Here is a 24,870-nt window from a genome sequence, read left to right as displayed (position 1 = left end):
TTTTTCCTCCCCTTTCAATATATTGTACTATTCATTTAAAACAACTGTAATGTACAGTCAGGTTCATAAATATGGGAACATCTCAATTCTCAATTCTTATGTTTTTGGCTCTATAAAATGAAATGAAACAACCAAGATGTGCTTAATTTTCAGCTTTAATTTGAGGGTTGTTACATCCAAATCAGATGAACGGTGTAGGAATTACAACCGTTTCAATGTGAGCCTCCCACTTTTCAAGGGACCAAAAGTAATGGGACAAAGTCCCAATTATAGCATTTGGCTGAATATGAGCTCATAATATTGCACTGAAACACTTCAGGATTCATCCTGCTGCTTTTGTCAACAGTCACATCATCAATAAATACAAGGGAAGCAGTTCCCAAACAAGCCCATGCCATGATGCTGCACCACCAGGTTTCACTAATGCGGTGATATGTTTTGAATCATGAGCAGTTCCTTCCTTACTCCGTAGGATGATGTTTCAGAACTGTAAAGGCTTTTTGTAGATGTTTTTTGGCAAACTCTAATCAGCCTCATGTTTTTGAGGCTCACCAATGGTTTACACCTTGTGGTTAATCGTCTGTATTGTCTTTGGTGAAGTCTTCTCTTGATTGTTGACTTTGACACATGTACACCCACCTCCTGGAAAGTGTTTTTGATCTGCCCTATAGTTGTGAAGGGGTTTTTCTTCACCAGGGAAAGAATTCTTCGGTCATCAACCACATTTGTCATCTGTGGTCTTCTGGGTTTTTGCGTGCTCTTTCATTTTAAAAATGTTCCAAACTGTTGATTTAGCCACGCCTAATATTTTTGCTATCTCTCTAATGGGTTTGTTTTGATATTTCAGCCTAATAATGACTTGCTTCATTGATAGTGATAGCTCTTTGGATCTCATATTGATAATTAACCGTAACAGTTTGCAAAATGCAAATATCACACTTGAAATGATCTCTGGATGTCTCATCTGTTCCTTATAAACGGGATAATGAAGAAAGAACAGACTGGCCATGGAACAGCTTAGCAGCCACTTTTCCCGTTACTTTTGGTCCCATAAAAAGTGGGAGGCACACATACAAACGGTTCATCCGATTTGGATGTAAATAGCCTCAAATTAAAGCTGAAAGTCTGCAGTTTTATTTTTTTATCTTCTTTGTGATTTCAATTGAAATCAATTGTGGTGGTTTATAGAGCCAAAAACATACAAATTAAGTCCAAATATTTACGGACCTGACTGTACATTGAAACAGTTATTGTGATCAAATGAAAGGAGATTTTTCATGTTACATAGTCACAACATTTCTGGCAGACCGGTTGCTACCTGCTCTAAATAACCATTCCATTACCTCTACAGTTCAACATTTGGTCAAGTGCTTCCGATATTCCTCCATTTGTTACATATAGTCATGGAGGTCATGGTTTCTACCCTGTACAAAGACAAATCGCTTGGAGCACTTCAAAAACAACCAGATGTTTAGAAAAAAATGACCAATAACTTCACGTTTTTTTTTTTTTCACATTGTGGCGGTAGATAGTATTGTGTACCATATTTGTACTGTAAAATGTACAAAATCTCACCATGTCATTGGCTAGTGACCTGCAGTCTTATTCACAAGCACTTTCGAAGCATGTTTATTTATTTACAACATATAGTGTACTCTGAATCACACTTATAAATAAATATTGCAATCTTAACAATCTTACAGTCCACCTCTTATTGTCAGTTCTTCATGACTCTTCACCTGAGCTTATTGAAGGTGAGGCAACCCAACCCTTGTCTTATTAAAGTCCACGTGTCTCCGTATGTGCTGTCATTCTGACTTCAGGCAATCTCAGTTTCCTCACCCTCTCAGTTGTTTTATTTAAATAAATAGATTTCTAGGAGGAATGGAATATATTCTTAAAATCTTAGTAAATTCCTAAAATAAAAAGATATCCTACTTCAAAATGAGGAGATGAAGAACCATTACTATTTAGAAAAAGGCGAACTTAAACGGGGACTATATTTATAAAAGGTTCGGCTGATCAGTTTTTATCCTCTTCTGATTGGGTCTTCGTTTGAGTCCAGAAGGATCTGCAAATTCAGGCAGACTCTGTTTTGGAAAGTGTCAGCGCATACATTTTTGATCGTCCAATCACAGACAAGGAGAGGGCTCAGGGATGACAGAGTTGGTCAGAGGGACACAGCTGTCATTGGCTCATGGTTTGTCTGAAAACAGGAAGGAAGCCTTTGTTTTGGCCAATGTTCTTTTTCCTGTTTTCAATTGTGCAAGTTTGAATGCCTCGGTCATGGATTCAAGGGAGCAACAGGCCTCATGACGTTCCACTGTAATGCCGCTCTATTTTGCTTTGTGTTGTGTTCACTTAAAAATCGTGATAGTAGGTCTGTTAATATTCATTTTGTTAAATACTGTGTGTAATTTTATGTCAAAGAAAAGTGCTTGAAAATGCACAGAGGGCAGAGTACATGTGCAGTCATTTCTTACAACACCGGATTTATTGTATTTGGTTCATCAATTTGATTTGCTTTTGTTAATTTGGAAGTGAACACTTTGATTAGCTACCCGGTCTTCAGACTCTTGTTTATCTGTGTCCTCTAACCCTACACACTGCTGCCGCTTCCCCAGCTCCATCCATTTCAAAGGCATTACAGGTGAATTGTATTCATTATCCTTCTCCTCCCATCTCCTCCACTGACCAGCAGCTCATTGCCACAGTCACAGATTGTCTTGTAGCCTCTCCATGTAGGTTCTGATTTCAGATTGACCCAGGTCCATGTCCTGGCACACCCACTTAATGTCGTCCTCGCTGCCGTTGGACATCAGGCCTGGTGTGTTAGCGTACACCCCGCTCCCGCCCGATGTGTTGGCGTATACCCCGCTCCCTCCTGAGTTGTCGTTGGACAGAACAGTGGCAAAAGAAGTGAATTTCACACGTTTGCGTTTTGCAGCCGCGACTGCAGCAGCTCGAGGGGAGTTATTGAGGTGCTCAGCTGAGCTTGCAGTGTCTTTTCCACTCGCAGTGATGGCTGAAAGGCACTGGTGAGGCTCAGGGCCAGAGCGAGGTAAAGTCTGTCTGTGAGTGATGCCTCGGTGTACACTAGAGCCACCAGTCAGGGTGCCCATCCCCGGCCCCACACCCATCACCAGGCTGTTCTCCGCCCCGTTCAGCAGGTACTTGCTCTCCTCATAGGTGCCCTCCGTGCGGTCGATGATGGTGGTACACTCGTCTGGCAGACTGGCCTGGCACTGGTCATGGTGGTCAGCCAGAAGGTCTGCCTCGTTGCCCAGCCACACCCAGTCATGGGCGTGGTTCATGTTGCCTCCTGCTTCAAGCACAGGCACCTGTTTGTGACGGTACCTAAAAGACAACAACCAATTAGACTTAAATTTTACAATGAAGAGACAGTTTTTCTTTCACTGCATACAAACACACATTTCACCAGAAACTAATATCTAATAGCTCTATCTCAGCTGCAAAAAATACTAAAGTTTGTTATAATTCTATCTGCTATCTATGTGCATGACATGACATTGCATTCTCCAAAATACCTGAATGCGAAGCTGACACAGTTGATGAGGAAGACCAGTATTGCCAGACAGAAGACCCCCAGCAGAGCGTACATGCCGATCTCCAGGTCTGACAGTCCTCTGTTGGAATGGCCTAGCTCATTCCCCCCTGTCCCGGGCACCTCCACCTGGGCAGGGTTGCTGTACTCCCCAGACTGACCGGTCCCTCCACCACGACCGCTGCCTCCATTCCCCGCCTTACTGCCAGAAGAACGCTGTGTCACTGTGCTCTTGGTTGTTGTGCTGAACTGTCGATGTGAGAAGAAAACAGGCTTACTGCATGATTGTCTCTATCTGTTTTTCTCTGGGATCTTTATCTTTACATTACCTTCCTCATAGCTCCCTCTTCTCTGTCGGCAGCCACACTGTTGGCCTTCCACTCTTCCCCCTCTTTACTCCTCTGGTCACTGGTCACATTGTCCACTGTGCTGTCCTCTGTTCCTCCTCTTCCCACGCCGCCTCTGTTTTCTGGCTTTGCTCCGAACTTCACCAACACATTACCGATTCCTGAAGCCAGGACGCTCTTCCTCTTTGATTTCTGGCACGTCTCGGAGATAACCATCTCGACACGGATCAGTGCCCCCTGTCCATCACCCTCGGCCACCACCACCGGCCAGTGCTGCTCCTAAGAAACATTTCTGTTAATAGACAGAAGTGTCTTGCTTATGTATGACAGTGCTGCTCACAGGTCGGACCACCAACTTTACGAGTATAGGTCTATCACTCTACTACAATCTCAACCACTGAAACACATTTAGCCATACCATGTGGATAACTGATTCATTCAAATACAGGTCAAAATGGGTCCTTCAGATTTTATTGTGATTATAATAACAATGCATTGGTTTTATGGCGCTTTTCTGGACACTCAAAGACGTTAAAAATTGCATTATTCATTCACTCCATACTTGGTGGTGGTAAGTTACTATTACAGCTGCAGCTGCCCTGCAGCATTATTATTATACTACCAACACTATTTTCAAGGCCTTCAGAACTGGTCTTATGTACCTGTCCTTTCAATGCAGGTTGAGGTTTCTCTTTTATTTTTTTCACTGACCGATCTTGTTGTTGATTTCTAAACTGCTCTTCTGTTTGACCGAATCAATGATGTTTGGAAGATCCTGTGAGGTTAGGTTGTGATATTGGGCGACACAAAGACAAATCGATTGATTGCTTTTTCATCATCTACATCTACAACGAATCAATATGTGAACACCGGATAGAATAACCTACATTGCTATACAGTATACGAATAGTCTTAGATTTAATTATTCAAACAACAGTGACGCAGTTACATTGCTGCTCCTTTGTGTTAATACCATGTTGTTGATGGAGATGACATTCTCGTTCAGCGACACAGCAGTCAGAAGGAAGTCTTTGGGGTCGTAGATATCGAGTGGAGTGACTGAACCATCGCTGTACTGGATCCAGGCACTGATCACCGCTTCCTGCAGGGGCAAACATGACAAACAATCAGACCATGACAGTGTTTATAGATCTGCTGGAAGCAAAGGATCAAGAAAGATAAAATCACATCAAATCATGTGTTTTGCCATCATTATATGTACCACTTTCACCCTGAAAAACAACCAAACAATGCTATATTAAAAGGATAAAACTCAAACTCTAATTGAAGCTGCACTAACCATGATATTGTTGCCTAATGCAGTATGTAAAAAAATGTAATGATTGAAGAGTTTACACTTTCTTAACTCCTCAATGGGCTTTGGATGCCAATATCCACTCTTTCTTGTATCTGCTATTAATGTAGAATGATTATAATGACATACACAAAAAGTATTGTAAAAAATGCATTGATTTCAAAACATAAAATAACAAAATTGTGTATTTTTTTAAAAATCTTTCCACACCACATTTATGTTGGTGAGGCTGATTTGACTTTAAACATGTGTCACTAATATTGGACCTTGCATAAATGTCTATTTGCCAATAATATTAAAATAACAGGGTTAGTTTGAGGACAACTTCCCATAATTTGCATAACGACTTCCTCTTATTATAAAAGTAAACCAGTAATTACCAAAATCTTTATCAAGTCAAAATGCCGGTAGTAACAGTAGCAAAGCCGGAGCCTGGAAGTTACACTTTTAATTAGAAAGTGATTACAGTAGATATTAATGATACGATAACTGCATCGCACAATTACTGTTAAACTCCTGCGATCACCGGCTCCAGGCGATTGTGCGCAAATGGAAAAGGCTTAAGATGATGTCCATAAAAGCACATGTGCAAAACCTGTCAGTCCTCAATCCAGAGATAAAACGTGATAAACCGATGCCGTGGGACGTGTGCATTAGTACTGAGATTCCCATCTGTGTATAACAGCATGTAATTGTGATGTAATCTCAGTGCATGTTACCTGTTTGGGAGAATAGAGGAGTTCTGTGGCGCTGGTGGTGAGCTGTATGGCCCGGCTGTTGCCTGGACTCGCGCTCAGGCTCACAGAGAGCGATGAGACCAGCTGCACACCCATGTCAGAGATGGTCACCTGGATAGGAATGATCATGCATATAAAGTGGATGAGTTATGAAAGAAAAGAAAAAACGAAGGCATTCTGTCTGTACATACACTACCGCTGAAAAGATTGGGGTCACTTAAAATGTCCTTATTTTTAAAATGTCCTTTACTGATTTTTTCAAAGAGGATAACATTACAGAAATTATTGAACATTATAGAAATACAGTTTAGACATTGTTAATGCGGTGAATGCCTCTTCTAGCTGGAAACGGGTGATTTAATGGAATACCTACATAGGTTTTTAGCATCCATCGCTCCAGTGTCTAATGGTATATTGTGTTTTCTAATTGAAGGTAATTGATGATCAGAAAACCTTCGTGCCTTTATGCTAACACTGCTGAAAACTGTTGTTCTGATGAAAGAAGCTATAGAACTGGCCTGGGTGACCCAAAACTTTTGAGCAGTAGTCTAAATAGATAAGTCTATATTTAGAATAGAATAAAACTGCAACCTGTGCAACCTATGTCTTTTTTTTTCTTTTTCATCCAGATAACATAAACTCTAACCCCTTGACGCCTGAATTTATTTCCAGTTATATAAAAAAAAATATTATCTGTGTTTTTGCTTTCAAGCTGATGCTAAATTAAGTGGAGTCTTGCAGGAAGTGTCCTGAATTAGTGACACACAGCGTTAAGGGGTTAAAATATTCTGTGTAAATCTGGTGTTAATTTATCCAATGCGCAGCGGCCGACGAAACCGCCTCCTGAATAAACCTGGGAGTGAGCTCCAGCTCTTGCTTTCCCCTTTAAATAGGTCATTAGGCAATGCATTCACAATGAGATCTTAGCAGATGCTTTTGCAAATTCAAAGTAGTAGCGAGACACTGTTTGATATTTACAAATTAAATGTGGAGGTGGAGCGATGTTGATTACAACAAATTAAAACACATTTTCTGCCGGGGCCACTGTGCAAGACAATGCAATTATGAGCAAAATTGAAATTCTTTTCAAATTGAAATCAACTAAGCTGATTTTCCACAAATATGTTGTTCAGATGGTGCTAGCGTGTGTAATGTAGTACAAATCCGCACAGCACCATCATAGTTAGTTTGTATGAACGGCATGTGTGATTTACCTTGTCATCTAACACTGTGATAGTCTTCTCGGCCAAGATGGAGTCAGACAGAGGAGAGAGAACCTGGAGTGATGACATTAACAATACACTCAATGGAGAAAAAAAATTACTCGTGTAAAGAAGACAATAAGATCAATGAATTATATATATATTTAAAAAAAAAAAAAAAAAAAAAAAAGGTACTGTAAATTCAAGCAAAGATCTAGATTATTTGATAATTATTTGTTTTTCAGAGGCAACACTGTTTCAGAAATACAGTAAAATTCCATCACACACACACACACGCACGCACACACACGCACGCACACACACACGCACACGCACACACACGCACGCACGCAAGCACGCACGCACACACACACACACACACACGCACACACGCACACACCGCACTCGCTTTGTTCAAGCCTTTTAGCATAAATAAAGCCACAAGCCAGAAACAGAGTGGAACTGACTGAAAAGTGAAGAAAGAGCAAGTGAGGGATGTCGAACACAGAATAAATGGAGGAGGTGTCAGAGGGAAGACACAGTGACAAATAGGCAAGGACAGATCGCGGGGAGAGTGGATTGGGTAGAGAAAAACAGACGCTGATACAGATTAGAGCCCTATGTTGTAGAGCACCGCACTCCGCCCGACGACAGCGCGGACAGGCACGTTTGATTGGTGTACAAAGAAAATCTCTCAAGCAACGTCAAAGTCAATCCTAACCTCAGCCATGTAACAGAATGCAATGATTGACAGCGGTGGGATTGCGCTCCGAGATGGACGCGGAATGAGAGGCTGCCACAGAGAGGCAGGCAGAGGAGGGGAGGAGGTAAAAATTGAAATGTCAAACAGCAAAATGACGCCTGCCGACTCATCTTGGGAGAATTGCCTGGTAAAAGTCTCTCTTCCGGATCCCCCACGTAGCACAGCAGTCAGATGCATAGAGCAGTGTGGTCATGCATGTCAAAATAAATAAATAGACCACCTCAGCTGCTCCACACACACACACACACTCTCACACTCACACACACTCTGTTGTAACTTGTGCTAAATAGGGTCCTGTTAGCGTATTCTGAAAATGGCCAGTCTTGGACTCCAACTAGACCAAATATAAAATGGGCTTGACTTTGCTTTAAAAGTTTTCTGTTACAGGTTTAATCTATTTTCCCCCCTCCCAGAACCAACCTAGATTTAACATGCACGATCAAATCTTATGACAGCACTAAATATATTCGCATTTCCAGTTTTGAACACTGTCATACATAGTAATTCCTTGAAATGCCATAATCAACTCAAACAACTTAGCTTAAAATAACTATGACAGTCCTTTCATTTGGTCTTTCTCATAACATCATCACTTGCCACATTTTAGACATTAGCTATTACACATCACTTTGCATTCTCTATCAGTTTCAGCTTCAGTTTAGTTTATTACAAATATACAGTAAAAGCATTACACATTCATTCATAGATGATAACATAACGTGGGACACCCTTGAAGCAACACAATATCAATAACACAAACATACATTAATAACCAAAAATACCTGTCACCTACCAACTAACCTTACCTACTCTAATCTAAAACTGCTTTACTTTACTTTGACAAGCTTAGATATCATTAGTACATATCACTATCAGACAGGAGCTACATAAGTCTTATTAAAGGTCATCAGCTAAGGTTGATTATAATAATTTCCTAGAAGCTCAATATTTTTGTTTCTTTTTAAAAATGTTGCGGTTTTAATGTTAATGTTCAGTTCGTTCCAAACTTGTGGACCTTTACACGCCACATTAAAGCTTGTGCACTTGAGTGTTCTAATATCTCCCTTTAAGAGGGGTTTACGTCTTGTGTTGTGGTCATGAGCAGGTGTAGAGATTGCGATGAGCTGAGCCAATCTGTCCTCAGGTCTAAACACTATACATTGTACATGCATTTTGAAAGAAGTTGCACTTAGTAAGTTTCAGAAGCTTATGCAGGTGCTTGTCATATAATTAGAATATCATGAAAAAGTGCATTTACTTCTGTTATTCAACTTAAAATGTGAAACTAGTATATGATTAAGACTCATTACATGCAAAGTGAGATAAGTATAGCCTTTGTTTGTTATAATGTTGATGATTATGGCTCACTGCCCATTTTTAAAATATTCAAGTTTTCTGAGATTTTTTTTCAAGCTGTGAGCCATAATAATAAAACATTTTAACATATAAAGGCTACATATCTGACTTTGCATGTTGCAATAGTTTCACAGTGTAAGTTGAACAGAAGTAAATGCACTTTTTCATGATATTCCAAATATATGACAAGCACCTGTATTTATAGAAAAAGGGATCAGTGGGGCTGTTAAACTTGGTCCAAGCGATGGCTCGAATGGCTTTCTTTTGAAGGGCTTGTAATTACAAAAGATAGCTCCATTCTGTGCATAGCATAACACTCAGCCATCTACAACCATATTTTAGTCAACTTACAGCATTCGCAGCTTTGTAAGGCAACACCCCTGAAATGAGTCAGTCTCTATGTCTCACCATCCAGTCAATGCTTTCAGTCATGCAAAACACCCCACTCAAAATCCCCTCTCTGTGAGTCTGCCATGTAGCTTTAATTACAAAAGGCCAGCTCATTAGAATGCAGGCAGTGCGCTGGCGCTTGTGTAAGTGCGTCAAGTCTGTAATTGCTGAACATCGCAGCAAGATGTCGGGGCCAAATCCGACAGTTAATTGTGGCTAACAAGCTACGTAACGGAAGGGGGGGGGAAAGCTGTGAGAGAGAAAATGAGAAAATAGTGTTTACATCACTCAGACGCTTATGGCTATAACATGAGATGCCAAATTACACTGCGCTCGCCGAAATGGCTCACTCTCAACCGCCTCAAGTCAAGCTGCTAATTGTCAAAACAGTGGAGAGTTTTCAGAAGTAAACAGTGATTGTGCTTTGCTCCTTCTCCTCGTCAGTACACGGGGAGGATTATGAAGTACCTGAATGGTGGTCATTCCCAAATCTCGTCCAACCAGGATCCGTCCATCAATCAGTTTGGCAATTCGAGGATCCTCCACCTGGAATGCACATAATCACAATTTTATTAGATACAGAAGCTCACTCTATCCATTGAATAGAAAGACACTTTTGTAGCTTGACTTTTTATTTGTCAAAAGCCATTTTCAAATAGCATAATGTCTCTCTGCATGAAAGGTTTTGCTTTTTGGTTTGTTTACAAACTTGAAGCCGGAAGAATAAAATGGTGTGCTCTATGATTGAAATAAATGGAATTGGTTTGCATTAATTGTCTTTAGGGTCTGACTATTCATGATACTATACCTTAAAAAAAAGTGCTTGAAATTAGATAAAACAACTTAAATAAGAATACACTTTTGAGATATATTTCAATCTTATCATATATTAAGCAATTATTGCCATACATTTCTCTACTTTGTGTGATCCTGAACATAATCAAAGCAGAAAACAAACTTGAATGAAATGAATTGAGTATTAGATCGCTACAGAAGGTCTAAATCACTTTGCATGTTAGTGAATGTGGTCGTGAGTTACCTTTAGTTGATCCAGGACTAACTGTGTGATGTCTGCTTGCCAATCCGATCCCAGCATGTACACCATCTCTCCTCCAGGGTCCGACGGTTCCGCCACAAAATGTGTCAGCACCCTCACCAAGGCGTACTGGTACTACAAGACAGAGGAATATGAGAATATTTAGAATTTTCATGTCAGACAGACAGACAGACAGACAATTACAGTAATTTGGTATAACGGTGACTGAAATGTAATCTAATAATACCTGTAGGGCGCAGCCCTTGCCCTTCTTCTCATCATCCTCATCGTCGTCACTATCTCGAGTGGGTCTGTGAGAGAGGGAGGAGGAAATGAGTGGAAGAGACACTAGAAGATCAGGTAACAGCTGCTAATCTAGTGGCTAATCTGAGCTCCAGGTTACACCTCCACAGGCAGCGACAAGGCACTTCATTCAGCGTTTAATCCACTCCGCTGTGCGTGCCGCTCGGGAACACAAGCCTCTACGTAACTCCTCACACACCAAGCCCCAAATAGAAAACCCCGACAGACTTTATTGGCTTTCATTTTACAGTGTTTTGTGCAATTTCTGAGCTAGAGAAAAAAATAATCTGTGTTTTTCTCGGCATGAAATGGCGTTAGGGTTTTCATCTCAAAATGGATTGTACCTGCAAACAGAGGTGAGAGGTTCAACATAGCTGCTCTCAGCAAAGAAAAAAGCTGGTTTCAATGGTACCAACCAATACCAAAAAGCATTATTATTGGAATGCTTTTTGCTATTGTATGTGACTCAATATTAGAATGAAACTGACATGGGTTGTATGTTTAATCAAAACATAAAATACAGCTAAATATATATATATAAAAGAAGATCAATAGGAAACTAATACCAAAAGCTTATAATTGGGCCATTCCCAAGGCCTAAATCGAAATAGTATTTAAATAAAATATGCAAAAATCTTATTAAAGTTAGTCAACAAGTTTAAGTTTAATTTTGCGTCTGGCGCAAGGACATCGTTGGTCCAAATGCAGCGTTAGACACACGTCATCTTGCCTTCGTGCGCCACTAGCCAGAGGATAGACATTTTTTTAAAGGATGCCGACTGAGGCATGATTTATTACAAGCAGCACAGAGCACAGCTCTCCTATGGCAGCCTCACATTCTTTTCCTCATTTATATCACGCTGCCTCATATTCTTCCTGTAGCATTACAGGCTTTATAAGCTCTATCAGGTCAAACAAAAAATGTATTAATCCAACCGTGTGTGTCCCGAGCAGGTCCCGCTGTAGCGCGGTCTATGGCCTGCATGAGCTCTGACATGAGCTCTGCTCCGGCATCAGCGTTATAATTTAGGTTTTAATCCCGTCCCGTCTTCACCCCCTTTCACCCTGTGTCATAGGACACCGTACAGGGTGTCATAGCTAATAAAACCAATGGCCAAACCAGTGCTAAGTAGTTTTGTGTGTCAACTGGATGAATAAACCTGTTTAGGCGATTTATTTCAGAATTGAGACAATCTGAGCAAACATGTTATTGAGCAACAGGTCCAAATCTACAAAGACAAAACTCCCAAAAGCACCCACATGTGTCGATGCTAAAGAGAGCCCGCCTCAGAATGCTGGTACGACCCTCTCCGTGTCTCCTGTTCCTGTATCAGTGATTTTTCACTTTTTTTTTTTTTTTTACAGACACACACTGAGAGAGGGGCCCTTTATGTGCCCCTCCCACCCCTCTGTGTCATATCTACACAGCAGCACACACCTTCACAAATGCTCCCCCTCGCACCCTCCCGCACACAGCGAGCCCCTGCCTGCCCCTGCACTGTCCCCAACGACACCAAGGCCGATATAGAAGGGATTCTCTGTCCTATTCCCATCCACAGCATATGTGTGTGAGTGCGAGGGAGGAGGTGCAGGGAGATATAAAGGTGTGTGTGAGTGTGTGTGTGTGTGTGTGTGTGTTCGGCTGGTGGTGGGCCGGCTATCTGAGCAGAAATTGGTGAAATTGAAAAATAGCCCCAGCCGAACAGAAAGGAAAGGCAGCGAGATAAGACACACCAATGGAGATACATTCTAATGCATATCGGGCGTTTTCCGTAAACATTTTGTGGTACAGACTACTGTCGTTATTACCAATTCAGTTTCAGAGACTTGTTTAATCAGGCATTCAAATAAACAGCAATTATACGTTTCATGCTTAACGGCAAAATGATATTCAATTATTTACAGGGTGATACCAGCATTGGAGAACCTCAAGTAGAGTATCTGTTTCCAACAAATAAGCAATGAATTAATAAACAATAACTTAAAGGGGCTAGATGCAAGGTGGTCATTTTATGCTCACTACTGCCACCTCTGGTCTTATGTGTAACTGCAGTCTCTATATTAAGCTTGTGCATGACGGCACTTCGGACCCGAATTAACACCTTTTTGAGTGACGGTGCAGGATTTTAGAGGCAGTTGTGGTGAATAGGTCTGGGCTCATTCTACCCATTAGGACATGGCTGGAACATGTAGGGGGAGGAAAATGCTTTAATATTTTTAAACTCTGTATAGTCCCTTTAAATAAAATAGAACAGACTGAATAGCCATCGCTTCAACTGCTCTCAAAGGCTGAGCCCACCAATCAGCCCCATTTCCATTCAAACCCTATTATGAAGTTAAAGCTAAGCAGAAGCTGAAATGATGTCTACGTACACTTCATCAGTGTGATGCCTTTATCGATCTCCTTCTATACCACAGTGTGTGCAAAGGCATTTCTGGGAGAAGGATGCAGAAGGTGTGATAGTTGTCTGGAGAATAGCCCAGTCGGCCTTGACCTCAGTGGAAATTATAGAGCGGCTCTCATGATATGTGCTCTCAAGTGCCCCATTCGATAAGCTCTTTATTTCACAAACACATAAGCACAGCAGCTAACAGCAAGCACACAAAGGGAGTCTGCATTACTGTTCGACGGAAAGGCTTTATTTTATGAGTATTCTTACTTCTTCCAATGTAGTATAGTGTTGGTGTATCCTTGGGCAAGACTCTTGACGCAGACAAGGTGTTCAGCAGCATCAAGCCTACTATGATGATGACTTTCTATTGCCATTGACCACTAAATATCAGTTTCTCTCACCTCCTGTTGGTGACGATGGGCACTCTCCAGCCTTTGACTTGGCTCAGCTCTGTGTCGGACACGTCGATCTGCAGAGGCAGCTTGGGCACCCACACGGTGAGCTGCAGCTGTGCCCAAAGGTGCAAGTAGCTGAAGTTCACTGCCAGAGACTGTCGCCCGCGCATCTCCTTCCCATTCACCAGCACTTGGTCACAGCTCGGAGACACCTGGACACACAAACAGGCACATGAGTTCAGAGAGAGAGAGAGAACATGCTAGTGTAGCATTTAAAGGCTAATGTAGTGTTTTGAACACATTCAGCAGACCTGCAGGGTGGAGGTCTGGTTGAACATTTGTACTCAACCTGTAAAGTACTGAGAGACACTTTTTTGGAAAGGCGGCCGAAAAGGAAAGGTTTATATTATGCTGTCTCACGGGTGGCGTTTTAGTTTTGTGATTATCAAAGTGCTCTTACCTCTTTCTTTCAAGCACTTTACATAATCACGTATTGTACTCCAAACTCACTGCTTCAATGTAAGATAATGACTCCATTGTCTCGTGATGAGATGCAGGAGCTGAATCTTTGAAACCAAAAAGTGACTTATTTTGACTAATACTTTAAAATGCCAATTTGATCAATAATATTATGACAAACTAATCACTAAGGGGGACATGTTTATATTAAAAGGATATAATACTTGTGCCCTAATAGAATCAGCCTAAGCCAAATAATTTTTAGTACCCTTCACCCATGTTGCCAGCTCTAATGTTAAGCTGTTTCTAGAGTTTGTTCAGTGGATAACTGTGTCAAATTCCTTGAAAAAAATATTTAAAAAGACATCTGGCTTGTTTCACAAATTACATCCATTCTTACAGTTCGTGCAAAAGAGCTGCTCAAAATATCCACTTTGATCATGACCGTAACGCCACGCAAGCATTTACAATAAAAGGTACAAAAATACAAATAAAAAAATGAAATGAACATTTCTGGTTTGGCTAAAGGATGTGGACAGCCACGTTATACGCAATGTGGCAGGGGGAACAATGCTGTTTAAAGTCCGAGTCAGATCCACTTTCACCCTCCTCACGCGAGACGCATCAGGACGACGGCGGTTTGGACCCAGCGCTCGTTCAACACACAGAGGAATATTACAGGCGAGAGGAGTACTATTTCTGACAAAGTGACAAATTATAATTAAACTGGTGAATTTCTATAAGCTTGTTTGTGGGAGGGGGGGGGGGGGGGGGGGGGGGGGGGGGGGGGGATTAAAGGTAAAGTAGACCTTTTGAAGCAGGCAAAACTATGGGAGGAAAAAAATAATAACAATGTCAGATTTATTCAACAGCTTCACTCGTTTCAATACAGTTTGTTTTGTTTAAAAATGGCTTCGCGACTTTTTCCTCTCGTATGCTTTTTGTCGCAAACAATTGACTCTAGTACTGTGTATCCTCAGTCCAAAATATAATAATTGTTGATGCTGACCTCAAGTAAATGCAGTCATTTCTTTGTTTATCACTCAATGATACAGAGGGAAGTGATGATGTCGCAGCATAGCAACAGCAGGGCAACAGTAGCCAGTCACAAGAGTGTCGCAAGTGCATTGTTAGTATTTAGTTTGATCAGTTCTGAGGGTTGAAAATTCTGTTTCAAATGAAAGTGGACGGAGACAACATGTAGGTTTTTATTTACATTGAAAATTATGAAATTGCATCCAATCTATAGAAAACTTTAAAATAACCCAGTTGACCAATATACTCTAAACATAACAATAACACTAAGAAAATGTGGGAAAACAAATTTGGGTATAGCAGACAGAGAGGTAAAGAACTTTTTGAGTGCAAAATGGAGGAAAAAGGTATTTAGCTCAAAATAGTGACAAAACGCCGTGCTTTTACCTCCAGGATATTTCTTATGAGTTTGTGTTTTTTCCATCACTATTACATCACATTCAAAATAGCACTGTCATTTCCTTCTCCGTTACACACCTCAACCAAAACATTGTGTGGACGAGCGCTTTTTCCTTTCCCTTTCAACCGGGTGTCTTTGATCTCTTTCGAGGTTAACATTTTGTACATCAGAGCTAAAGCGTTTCTCCTTTCAAAGCTTTTAATTTGTTTCAATTCCACTTTCTGCTTCTCTTTGCTTCCGCTGCCAAAACATAAAAGGAGAGGAGCCCGGCCCATTTTCTTTCCGTGTGTGTGTGTGTGTGTGTGTGTGTGTGTGTGTGTGTGCTCTTCCACTTTCCAATTTTCTTCTTTGCCTATAACTTTTTCTATCTTCCGGAACACTTTCTATTGCTGGGTGTTGACCCCCCTCCCCCTCCTCCCTTTGTCTCCCCCGCCCTTATCTGCCCCGTGCCTCTTCATCTTCCTGCCTCTCGAAAACCTGATTTACCGCTTGTTAACATCAAAGGGGACGTCGGGCTGTTGGTGCCCCAAACTATTTCTCCAAATCATTTTTATATTCCAGGTGTAAATCAGGGTGAAAGCGGCGGCGCGTGCGAGGTGCGTCGGCTCCCAGACTTCCCAATGACACAGTGGAAGGTGCGGGCGCCCACTGTGTCCATTGTCCAAGTGGGTCATTTGGAGCAGGCCCGATCAATTACTCCGGCTCACAGGCTGCGCGGCGCAACGGGAACTTCACAAGTGGTGCTCTCATTTTACAGCCTGTTTATAAAGCTGGAGAGGTATTCATTAAAAACAGAACAGCAAATAGGGCAATATCACTTCAGTTTGTTCAGTCTGGCGGCTCTTTTTTGACGGCATTGGTGGTTTTTTGAACGTCGACGGAAAATACAGAAATGTAATTCAACCGTAATTTCTAATCTGAAAGGGAACAAAAAGCCTGGAGCCATCCTGAGCTGGGGCAGAAGAGAGGGAAAACAGCTAAAACCAACACAAGCCAGCTACTACTGTAGAGAAAAAATAATTTAAAGTGGAGTCAGTTTGAGCAATGAAATGACGAGTGCGGTGAAGATGTATGGACTTAAAACACAGAGAAGGATCACCTCAGAAGTAGGAGAAGAGTATTTTGAGCATTTGAGAAAGAGACAGACTGAATATGCAGGGTTAGTTAAAGCTGCACTATGCAACTTTTTAAGTGAAAAAAAACATCTTTATTTGACCTTTTAGTGACTCCGTGAATGTATGAGTGCAGCATGACGCCTTTTCCCTCACAGTGGGCTTTATGACGCTCCAAGATCAATTGTTTTTAGGGGTTTGTACCAGTAACTGGCCAGAAACCCCAAAACTATCAATTCTGGAGAATTATAAAGGCCACTGTGAGAGAAAGCAAAGGTGCCATGTTGCACTCATACATTCACTGAGTCACTATAAGGTCAAACATGCACTTAGTACATAGTGCAGCTTTAAGTAATCCTGCATATTCAGTCTGTCTCTTTCTCAAATGCTCAAAGCACTCTTCTCCTACTTCTGAGGTCATTTCATTGCTCGAACTGACTCCACTTTAAATTATTTTTTCTCTTCAGTAGTAGCTTTTCCTATTTCACTTGAAAAGTTACATAGTGCACATAGTGTTTTTTGAAGAGGAGGAGGGACAGCCTTATAAAGTTGTTTAGAGCTAAACAGAAGTAGGCTCTGTAATGTTCCTGTCCTACCTTAATGGATGTTTGTCGTTATAGTGGGCTAAATAAATAAAATAACATGGCCATGCATCTGATAATCTGATACATATTTATCAAAGGATTTGACCATTGTTGTTTCTCAGCCAGGATTTACGTCCTCACGATGTAGCAGGAAGCAAGCGGACTGATTTAAGTTTGCAACAATAGATCGGAAGTTATTTTCGAAAACACCACCACAATAGATGCCGGGGCAGACATTTTCATCATTTCTGTGAGTTGATGTTTGGCAAGACCACTTTTATTTTGCACTCGCACACTCAGGCTGACCACAGTCACAAAGACGCAAAAAGGAGCCAACAACTAAAGAACGAATGTATTGGAGTTTTAGCTGAGTTGGAGTTTTGAGGACACTGAGCAATGGATTTAATCTCTTTGTTTCTGAGAGAGACCGATCGAGAGAGGAGCAGGACAAACACAGAACACAACAATGGCAAAGTCAGAACAGAAGAATGAAGACGCACAATGTAAAAAGAAAGGTAGAACAATGGGAAAAAAGAGAAGCTGCTTGGAACTAAAAAACACTCCATCAGAAACGTAGCAGTCCACCACAGCAAGTGTGCAGACGAGCACAGAACTTTCTACACTCCTCAGCCAAATGCTATTTTAAAAAGAGCTGAACTCATCTCAACTTAAATGTGTTAAACTTGCAGTATGTTGGACTCCAATAAATGGTGTGGGATGATGCAACCAAAGATGATCGTGGATGTTGAACACCATAGTACTTGAATTCTTCTCTTAACAATGGGATTTCTCATTTATTTCCTCTGATACAAGAACATTGTATTACTACCAATAGTTCACATGAGCACTCTTTATACACAGCTATTTCACGCAATCCTGCCTATTATCATAGATATGTTGTGACATGAGGACAAAGTGATGTTTTGACTACACTTAAAATAACCCCTTAAGTTCCGCATTACAAAACATTCTTTCTCACGATGTTTAGCAGTGCAAGGGTGAATTACAGGCCACGTCTCTGTCATAAATATGTTGATGACATCTGCACTTACATAATAACATTTTACTTAAAGCATAACTTTGCTGTTTAGAGATGAGTAACTTTTGGAGTTTAAGCTTGTTTGTAAGAAATGATCTAAGAAATAACATGAACTGGAATGGAAGCATAAATAATCATTATCTGCTTTAAATGAGCAGCTTGTTATTTCACTCCACACGACCAGATTGTCACCACAGGAGATTCAAAGATTACTCAAACACTTTGAATCAAAGCACACAACTCAAGGTATGTTTTGGGTAAGGGACATCATTGTAACATGGCAGACAGCGATTAATTAAATCCTGATCTTGACACAAATGTTCCACTCCCCCTTTCAATATTTATAATTGGCAGTGTGAAGTAGCAGCTTGTTATTTCACTTCACACCAGCAGATGGAGTAGCGAGCTTCAGTTTTGTGTTCAGTTTATGAGGCTTGCTTTTCATTTATTTGACTGTTAAAACAAATGTCACGACAAAAAGAAACATAAAAAGTTGTAATTCTCTTGGCGGAGGCCTTTGAAATACCCCCCCCCCTCTTTGCACCAAAACACACCGGGAATCCCAAAACTTCTCCGCCTCCTCATTCTCATTTAGCACCAGTCCCTGCGGCAGCGTCATTTATTTACATCTACATTAATCTCGCTCGCAGCTAAGTGATCCATCTGAATTTACAGCTACTATTCTCTGCATTCTATGGCTTACCGATTTCCAAGATTAGTCTCTCAGATGTGTATTTTCTCCCTACACCTCCATCCATCCATCTCTCCGCGGCTCTCGGATTTCATTTTGCCACCTTTTCCCTCTGTTTGTTCCACACACACACACACTCGCAGCTTCTCCCTGTTGCCTGTTTTGAGTCGTTCTCCTGCCGCGGGCGAATCCAATCCATCTGACTTTAGAAATCATATCATCCAATCAGAGCCCACTCGGCGGACAGGGGCGGGCCTTAGGGGACAGTCTAACCTGCTCCGTGATGGGATTAGACCTCCCACCTGTCCGTCACAGGAGAGGAAGACAGCACCGCGCTGCTCGCCTTTGCGAGGTTTCATATGGCTTTCATTTAAGCTTCTGTTTATGGCGCGCATCTATACAATGCAGGGTATTAGCATTCAGTAGCCCTGCACTTAAGTTCCATTTGATGAGGATAATAGAGAAATGATGGAGGGGGCGACTGGAGAGACACACAATCACATTAGAATTTAACAGCGTATTACCGAGCAAGTCGATTTTACATTCAGAAATGGGAAGGGTATAATGGTAATCTGTGGTCATTTGCGCTAAAGCCATCTGACAGTCTGGAAGAAAAGCTTGTTTATGCTGCCATTACAGCTGATTGGTGGCAATTACCGAGAGCATAAAGAGGGTTAGGCATCTGATACAACAGTTAACATATCAAAGAGGTGAATGTAAGAATAAATAAGCATAATTGACTGGAAGTCACATTTCTCTTATCCTTACCAGAGTCTTGAATAAACAGCGCGGATATGATTGGTTGGATTTCTTTAAAAATTGAAAATACAATATGGTAAATGGACTAGCGCTTTTCTACCTTTATCAGGCCCAAAGCGCTTTACAGTAAGGAACCAGTCACCCATTCACACAACAATGTACGCAGTCACTGGAGGCAAGAAGGGTGAAGTGTCTTGCCCAAGGACACAACAACACTGTGCATTTCCGGGAGCTGGGATCGAAACCCCCAACTTTCCAATCACGAGACGACCCACTCTAGCATCTGCGCCACCGTCGCCCCATATGGGTAAGCTAATTGTTGTGAAAGTTTGAGTAGTCTTCCATGTCATTTTGTACTACAAGATGGTGTGGAGAGCAACACTGGCTTTTGCAGCGGAATCAATGGGTAACAGAATCGTAGTAGAGATTTTTAAACATCATTAAATCATTGCGGTTACATGGACGAAGGGGAAGTTGTATCTCTAATACAGTCTGACGAGAGCAGGATTGCCCAAACCATGTAAACCCAGGAGATTCGATTGGGGGGGGGGGCACGATCCAACTTTCCCTCGAGACGATCAGCGACCTGCCTCGACCAATTGCAGTTACAACAGCGTGTAAGAAAGCAGAAATGAGACTGGTTTGACATGTTCTTTCAGAAAAACAGATCGAATCTTTAGCCAAAACTTCACTTGTGGCCTAAACGTTGTGAATGACTGGGCTGGTTTGATTGTGTTTCAAGTAAAATCACAAGCTAGATGCGCTTACTAGTCTTTCGTTCTGACCTAAGAGCGAGAGGAAGCTTCAGACTCAATTCAACTCAGTCCAGTCCAGTTGATGATATCTGAGAAATCTGGATGACTGAGAGCAGTGCTTAATTTGATCCCCCGTTTAGGAGAACGCGTTCAGCCTCAGTTCAGCTTTTCAGGGTTAAGGATCGGGGAACTATTTTGGAGAATCCAGCAAAGATTTAAGATGATATAATGGTGTTTAATGAGAGTGTTCAAGCAAATGTTTTGGCTTGTTCCCCGAATCATCAATCCAAAAGTGTTCCTGAAACTACTAATTTACAAATTGAGCATTGACTGAGAGCCTACACAAACATGATTTTTATATATTCGGTGAACTTCTTAAATATATACTGTAATATTATTGTTTTGGCATCATTTATTTAAAAGAAGAAGTGAAAATACAGATTTAAAACCATTTTTTTCTGAATCTTCTACTCCACTTAAAGCAAATTGACACTTTGGTCCTAACTTTAAATGTCCTTGAATCTCTTTTCATCAGAACATTTTTGTCAGGGACAAAATTAAGTACTGTTTTAAAACTTTCATATTGTGACTTTAGTGACTTTGTCATTGAGGTGCAGAGCTTTGGGAGGCAGAGGACTCTTCTCTCCTGTGTGAGAGGAGATAGGCTTTTCTCTGTCTGAACTCCTCAGGTCCTGGGTGAATTAGTCTGCTTATTAGCATAGGGATATAAGTCAACACTGGCCTCAATATGTCTGTTTGTGTGGCCCTATTGTGGCCGAGGCGTGCCGTGCCTGCGCTGGGTGCTTCCCAACTTCCAACTTCAGTTTTTATTCTTGTGTTCACTTTGAAGATTATGGATTTATCATTTGTTATATGTTACACATTAATCAGTCTTTTTGCTGCTCTTTCAGTCAATATAGTCAGCAGCAAAAATCTGTTATGATTGCCCCACATCGACAAATCTCAAAGTCAAAAGTGTGAAATTAGAAACAACATGTGGCACATTAATAGTTCATTGTTCAAACCAAATCCTGTATTAAAGCTGCTGTAGTCCATAGTGGCAAAGTGCATTTGAATTTGCTGCCGGAACGAGTTAGCGACCAGAGAATGCCAGCGTGTTATTTCTCCACACAAAGCTAATCATAGTGGTGATTACCTGCTTGTACTGTGACCGTTGGTGCCCTCTCAATTTTACACTACATGATTTCATAACAGCAGCGCGCCGGGCCTAAGTGGATGTAAACATCGGTGTGCTGAGAGCTGTCTGCCGCGGACAGCCAACAGGGGGAGAACACAGTGCGAATACTGCAGTTGATTTGGAACACCTCTATTGCTCTTTTTCTTCCTTTCACTTTTTCACAACTTCTAAATGGGCTGTGCGTGCTCGCAGACGTGGTCTACATGGAAAAGCAGGCCAGGGGGAGGCACAGGAATGACTGGAGAGCAAGGTAATTTGAGCAATGGAAACAGGCTGGCTCTGATCAGGATCCCTCTGGAGCTATTCAGGACACGTCCAGCCGGGACAGGCCTGTGGGGCAGGGTCTGAGCACAGAGCACAGATTATACACCCCAGACAGCCCACACAGGGATCGGATCAGCCAGAGGACAAGAGCTGCATGGGAGAGCAGATTACGAAGGCTAAAGTACATACTGTCTTAGGTTCTTCAATAGAAATAATGTGCTATTTTTGTTCTATAGCCTAGTGTCTTGTTCTTTCATGTAAGATAATGGCAAGCTATTTTCATCCTTTCATCATCTCTCACCTCTCAATCCCGTCACAATGTGGTACTACCTGTTCACACTTGCCTGTAACTGAATGGAAAAATCAGATATTTCGTGAGAATACTGAGATACTGATAAAAAAAAGTATTAAAGGTCCTATATCATGCAAAATTGACTTTTTGTAGCGTTTAACCATGTTGTTATGCTATTTCCTTATCAAAAACATCCCCAGAGTGGTTTTTGGCTTCATTCACGCAGTTCTCAGCAATCCTCCTGAATCTTTCTGAAGCGCTCAACGTCTGAAATGTAATGCCTTACAGCCTGATTTTAAATTGTAAAACGGATTTTTCATTATTTCTGTCGTAATAAAAAAAATAAAAAAAATAAAAGGGCCCGAGGCATCCGCGCTGGAAAACAAACAAACACCCCCTGAGCATCTGAACAGATGTCATGCTTGCACTGAAAGTTGTGAAGAAGGAGCTCTTTCTAACCTACTTTGGACACCTGTTATTTTTTCTTACCTAACGATAATGTCATGGAGAAAAGCGTGTTTGGTTGTGAGAGGTACAGGACTTTTTTCAACCTTCCTAAGTATTCCTTTAAATGTCAAAATTTCCGGGATTCAGCGACTATCAGCCAAAATAGTGTTTGTCTGTGACTGTCTCTTGATGGATGTTTGGTGAACCTTGGCCAGAAACAAAGTGGATTAAACTCTTAACCAGCATGATTCCCACAATAAAAACACCCGATGGAGCAGCCAGAGAGCGGTGAGTCTATCAAAACACATGTTAGCGTGTGTGTTAGCCATTTATGAAGCTGTGCTGCAAATGTCAACCTCTATAACTGCATTGTGAAGTAACTTCCCTTTTTGCTGTGATATTTATATTTCTACTACTGCTAAAGTGGCATGGGCGGAGTGAGTTAACTGAATCCAAGTGTCTTGTCTTCCGGGTTGGAAAAAATACTCTTTTGTGTCCTCCATAGTGGTAGAGGTACAATATATCATATAAATGACTATAGTTTACTTTGGAATGGCCAAAATAGAATGATATAGATCCTTTAAACTTTTGTATAATCACAAGGGCTGCACAATGTACCGTATGTATGCAACATGCCATATCCATACTTCTGTCTGACTTTCATTAACACCGACAAAAATGTATATTTGAAATGAAATCAAAAAAACTTATTTAGTTCCATTATATAGACCTGTTTTAAAGCAGATTTTTTTGCAAAGAAAAAAAAATGTTTCAATTAAAATGAACATAATGGAATGTGTTTAAATGGTTTTGTAAAAGATTTAATTATCACAATTTTTCTAATAAGCACCATGTGACCTAAAAAATCAAATATGACTTCATTTGTTGGTAATAATTTTCTGTTCTGTTCTGTCCACACAGTCACAAAGAAAGTGAAAGTGGGTGAAGGATACCTTGGATGTTTTGAGATCCCAGATGAGGATAGATCGTCTGACAAGCTAAACGGAGTCAACTGTGAAGGCTCTGTCTGACTGCAAACCAGCCAAAACTGTTTTTAAGGCCAACATCAATTCATCTACCGTGACAACTTTTGATCTTTGCTCTACACGCGTCTGCAAATAGCTTTCGGAATCGAGAAACACTATTTGTTGACCCAAAGAATCCAAAGTCATCACTCATTTCTTGGGAAGATGAGAGGAGTAACTTCAGCTGATGATTTTCATTTATCTGTTTATTTAGTTTACAAGTAACACTTTGTCATTCAGGGGTCACCCACAGGACAGAGACACACATGAGTAGAGGACAGCTATCAGCAGGCCAGTTTGTTTCTGATGGGACACTAATGCACAGCCAGGGCCCAACATGACTCCCCATGGGGCACCAAAATGGAGGCACACCAACAGCTGCCAAAATGTCATCATGAGACAGAGACTAATGGGCTACGGGAACAGGGAGCTACACGTATGATACTTAGTGAACTATCATAGTCAATGTCTGCAATGTGGAGCTGTGGTGGGCAATTTGATAAGGAAGTGTTTTCTGTCAATCATGCACCGAACTATTGATATTATGGCCTTTCCTTGAACACATTCACGCCAAAGAAAAACAACAACCAAAAAATTGTAAAATTGGTATTCAAATGCGGCGTTACAAGTGCTTTTTATTCAAAGTTAGCCCCCTGGCAACGTAGGTGTGTCCTCTGCTGTGTATTTTAGCATGGTAATTGTTGCCTAATTAATTATCGACTGAAGTAACATTCTGAGCAGATGAGAGGTGGTGTGCTAATCAGGGCACAACCTCTGCCATAACACACAGAAGTTTGTTTATTCATTAGTGTATTAGCTGAGTAAATGCAATGCAGTAAGGCAGTAATAGTTGTAAATATCAAATACTAAAGACTGCGGTGATTTATTATATGTAAAATGCAGTTCATTCTGGACTTAGTTTAGCTGTTCATTTTCCACTCTTTTCTCAATTGGTTCAAGATATTAACTGAGTCTTAATTTTAGAGCAAAAAATAACACATCTAATCA

General features: G+C 41.1%; 1 protein-coding gene across 1 annotated transcript in view; it reads right to left on the bottom strand.

Annotated features, from left to right (window-relative positions):
- Nucleotides 1–1,276: 1,276 nt before the first annotated feature.
- Nucleotides 1,277–24,870, bottom strand: part of LOC306962074 (transmembrane protein 132D) — a 224,595-nt gene continuing 201,001 nt past the window's right edge. The window contains exons 7-16 of the mRNA XM_079555116.1: nucleotides 13,809–14,014; nucleotides 10,959–11,022; nucleotides 10,715–10,846; nucleotides 10,144–10,221; nucleotides 7,179–7,241; nucleotides 5,947–6,075; nucleotides 4,886–5,014; nucleotides 3,895–4,191; nucleotides 3,549–3,814; nucleotides 1,277–3,357 (exon numbers count right to left, since the gene is read on the bottom strand). Coding sequence (XP_079411242.1) covers nucleotides 2,715–3,357; nucleotides 3,549–3,814; nucleotides 3,895–4,191; nucleotides 4,886–5,014; nucleotides 5,947–6,075; nucleotides 7,179–7,241; nucleotides 10,144–10,221; nucleotides 10,715–10,846; nucleotides 10,959–11,022; nucleotides 13,809–14,014 — 2,007 coding nt within the window. The 3' untranslated portion in view covers nucleotides 1,277–2,714. The remainder of the gene's footprint in view (nucleotides 3,358–3,548; nucleotides 3,815–3,894; nucleotides 4,192–4,885; nucleotides 5,015–5,946; nucleotides 6,076–7,178; nucleotides 7,242–10,143; nucleotides 10,222–10,714; nucleotides 10,847–10,958; nucleotides 11,023–13,808; nucleotides 14,015–24,870) is intronic.

This window comes from Gobius niger (genome assembly GCF_951799975.1).
Source record: "Gobius niger genome assembly, chromosome: 1".
Classification (NCBI taxonomy): domain Eukaryota; kingdom Metazoa; phylum Chordata; class Actinopteri; order Gobiiformes; family Gobiidae; genus Gobius; species Gobius niger.
The sequence above is the reverse complement of the archived record's forward strand: the minus strand, read 5'-3'. Positions and strand labels throughout refer to the sequence as shown.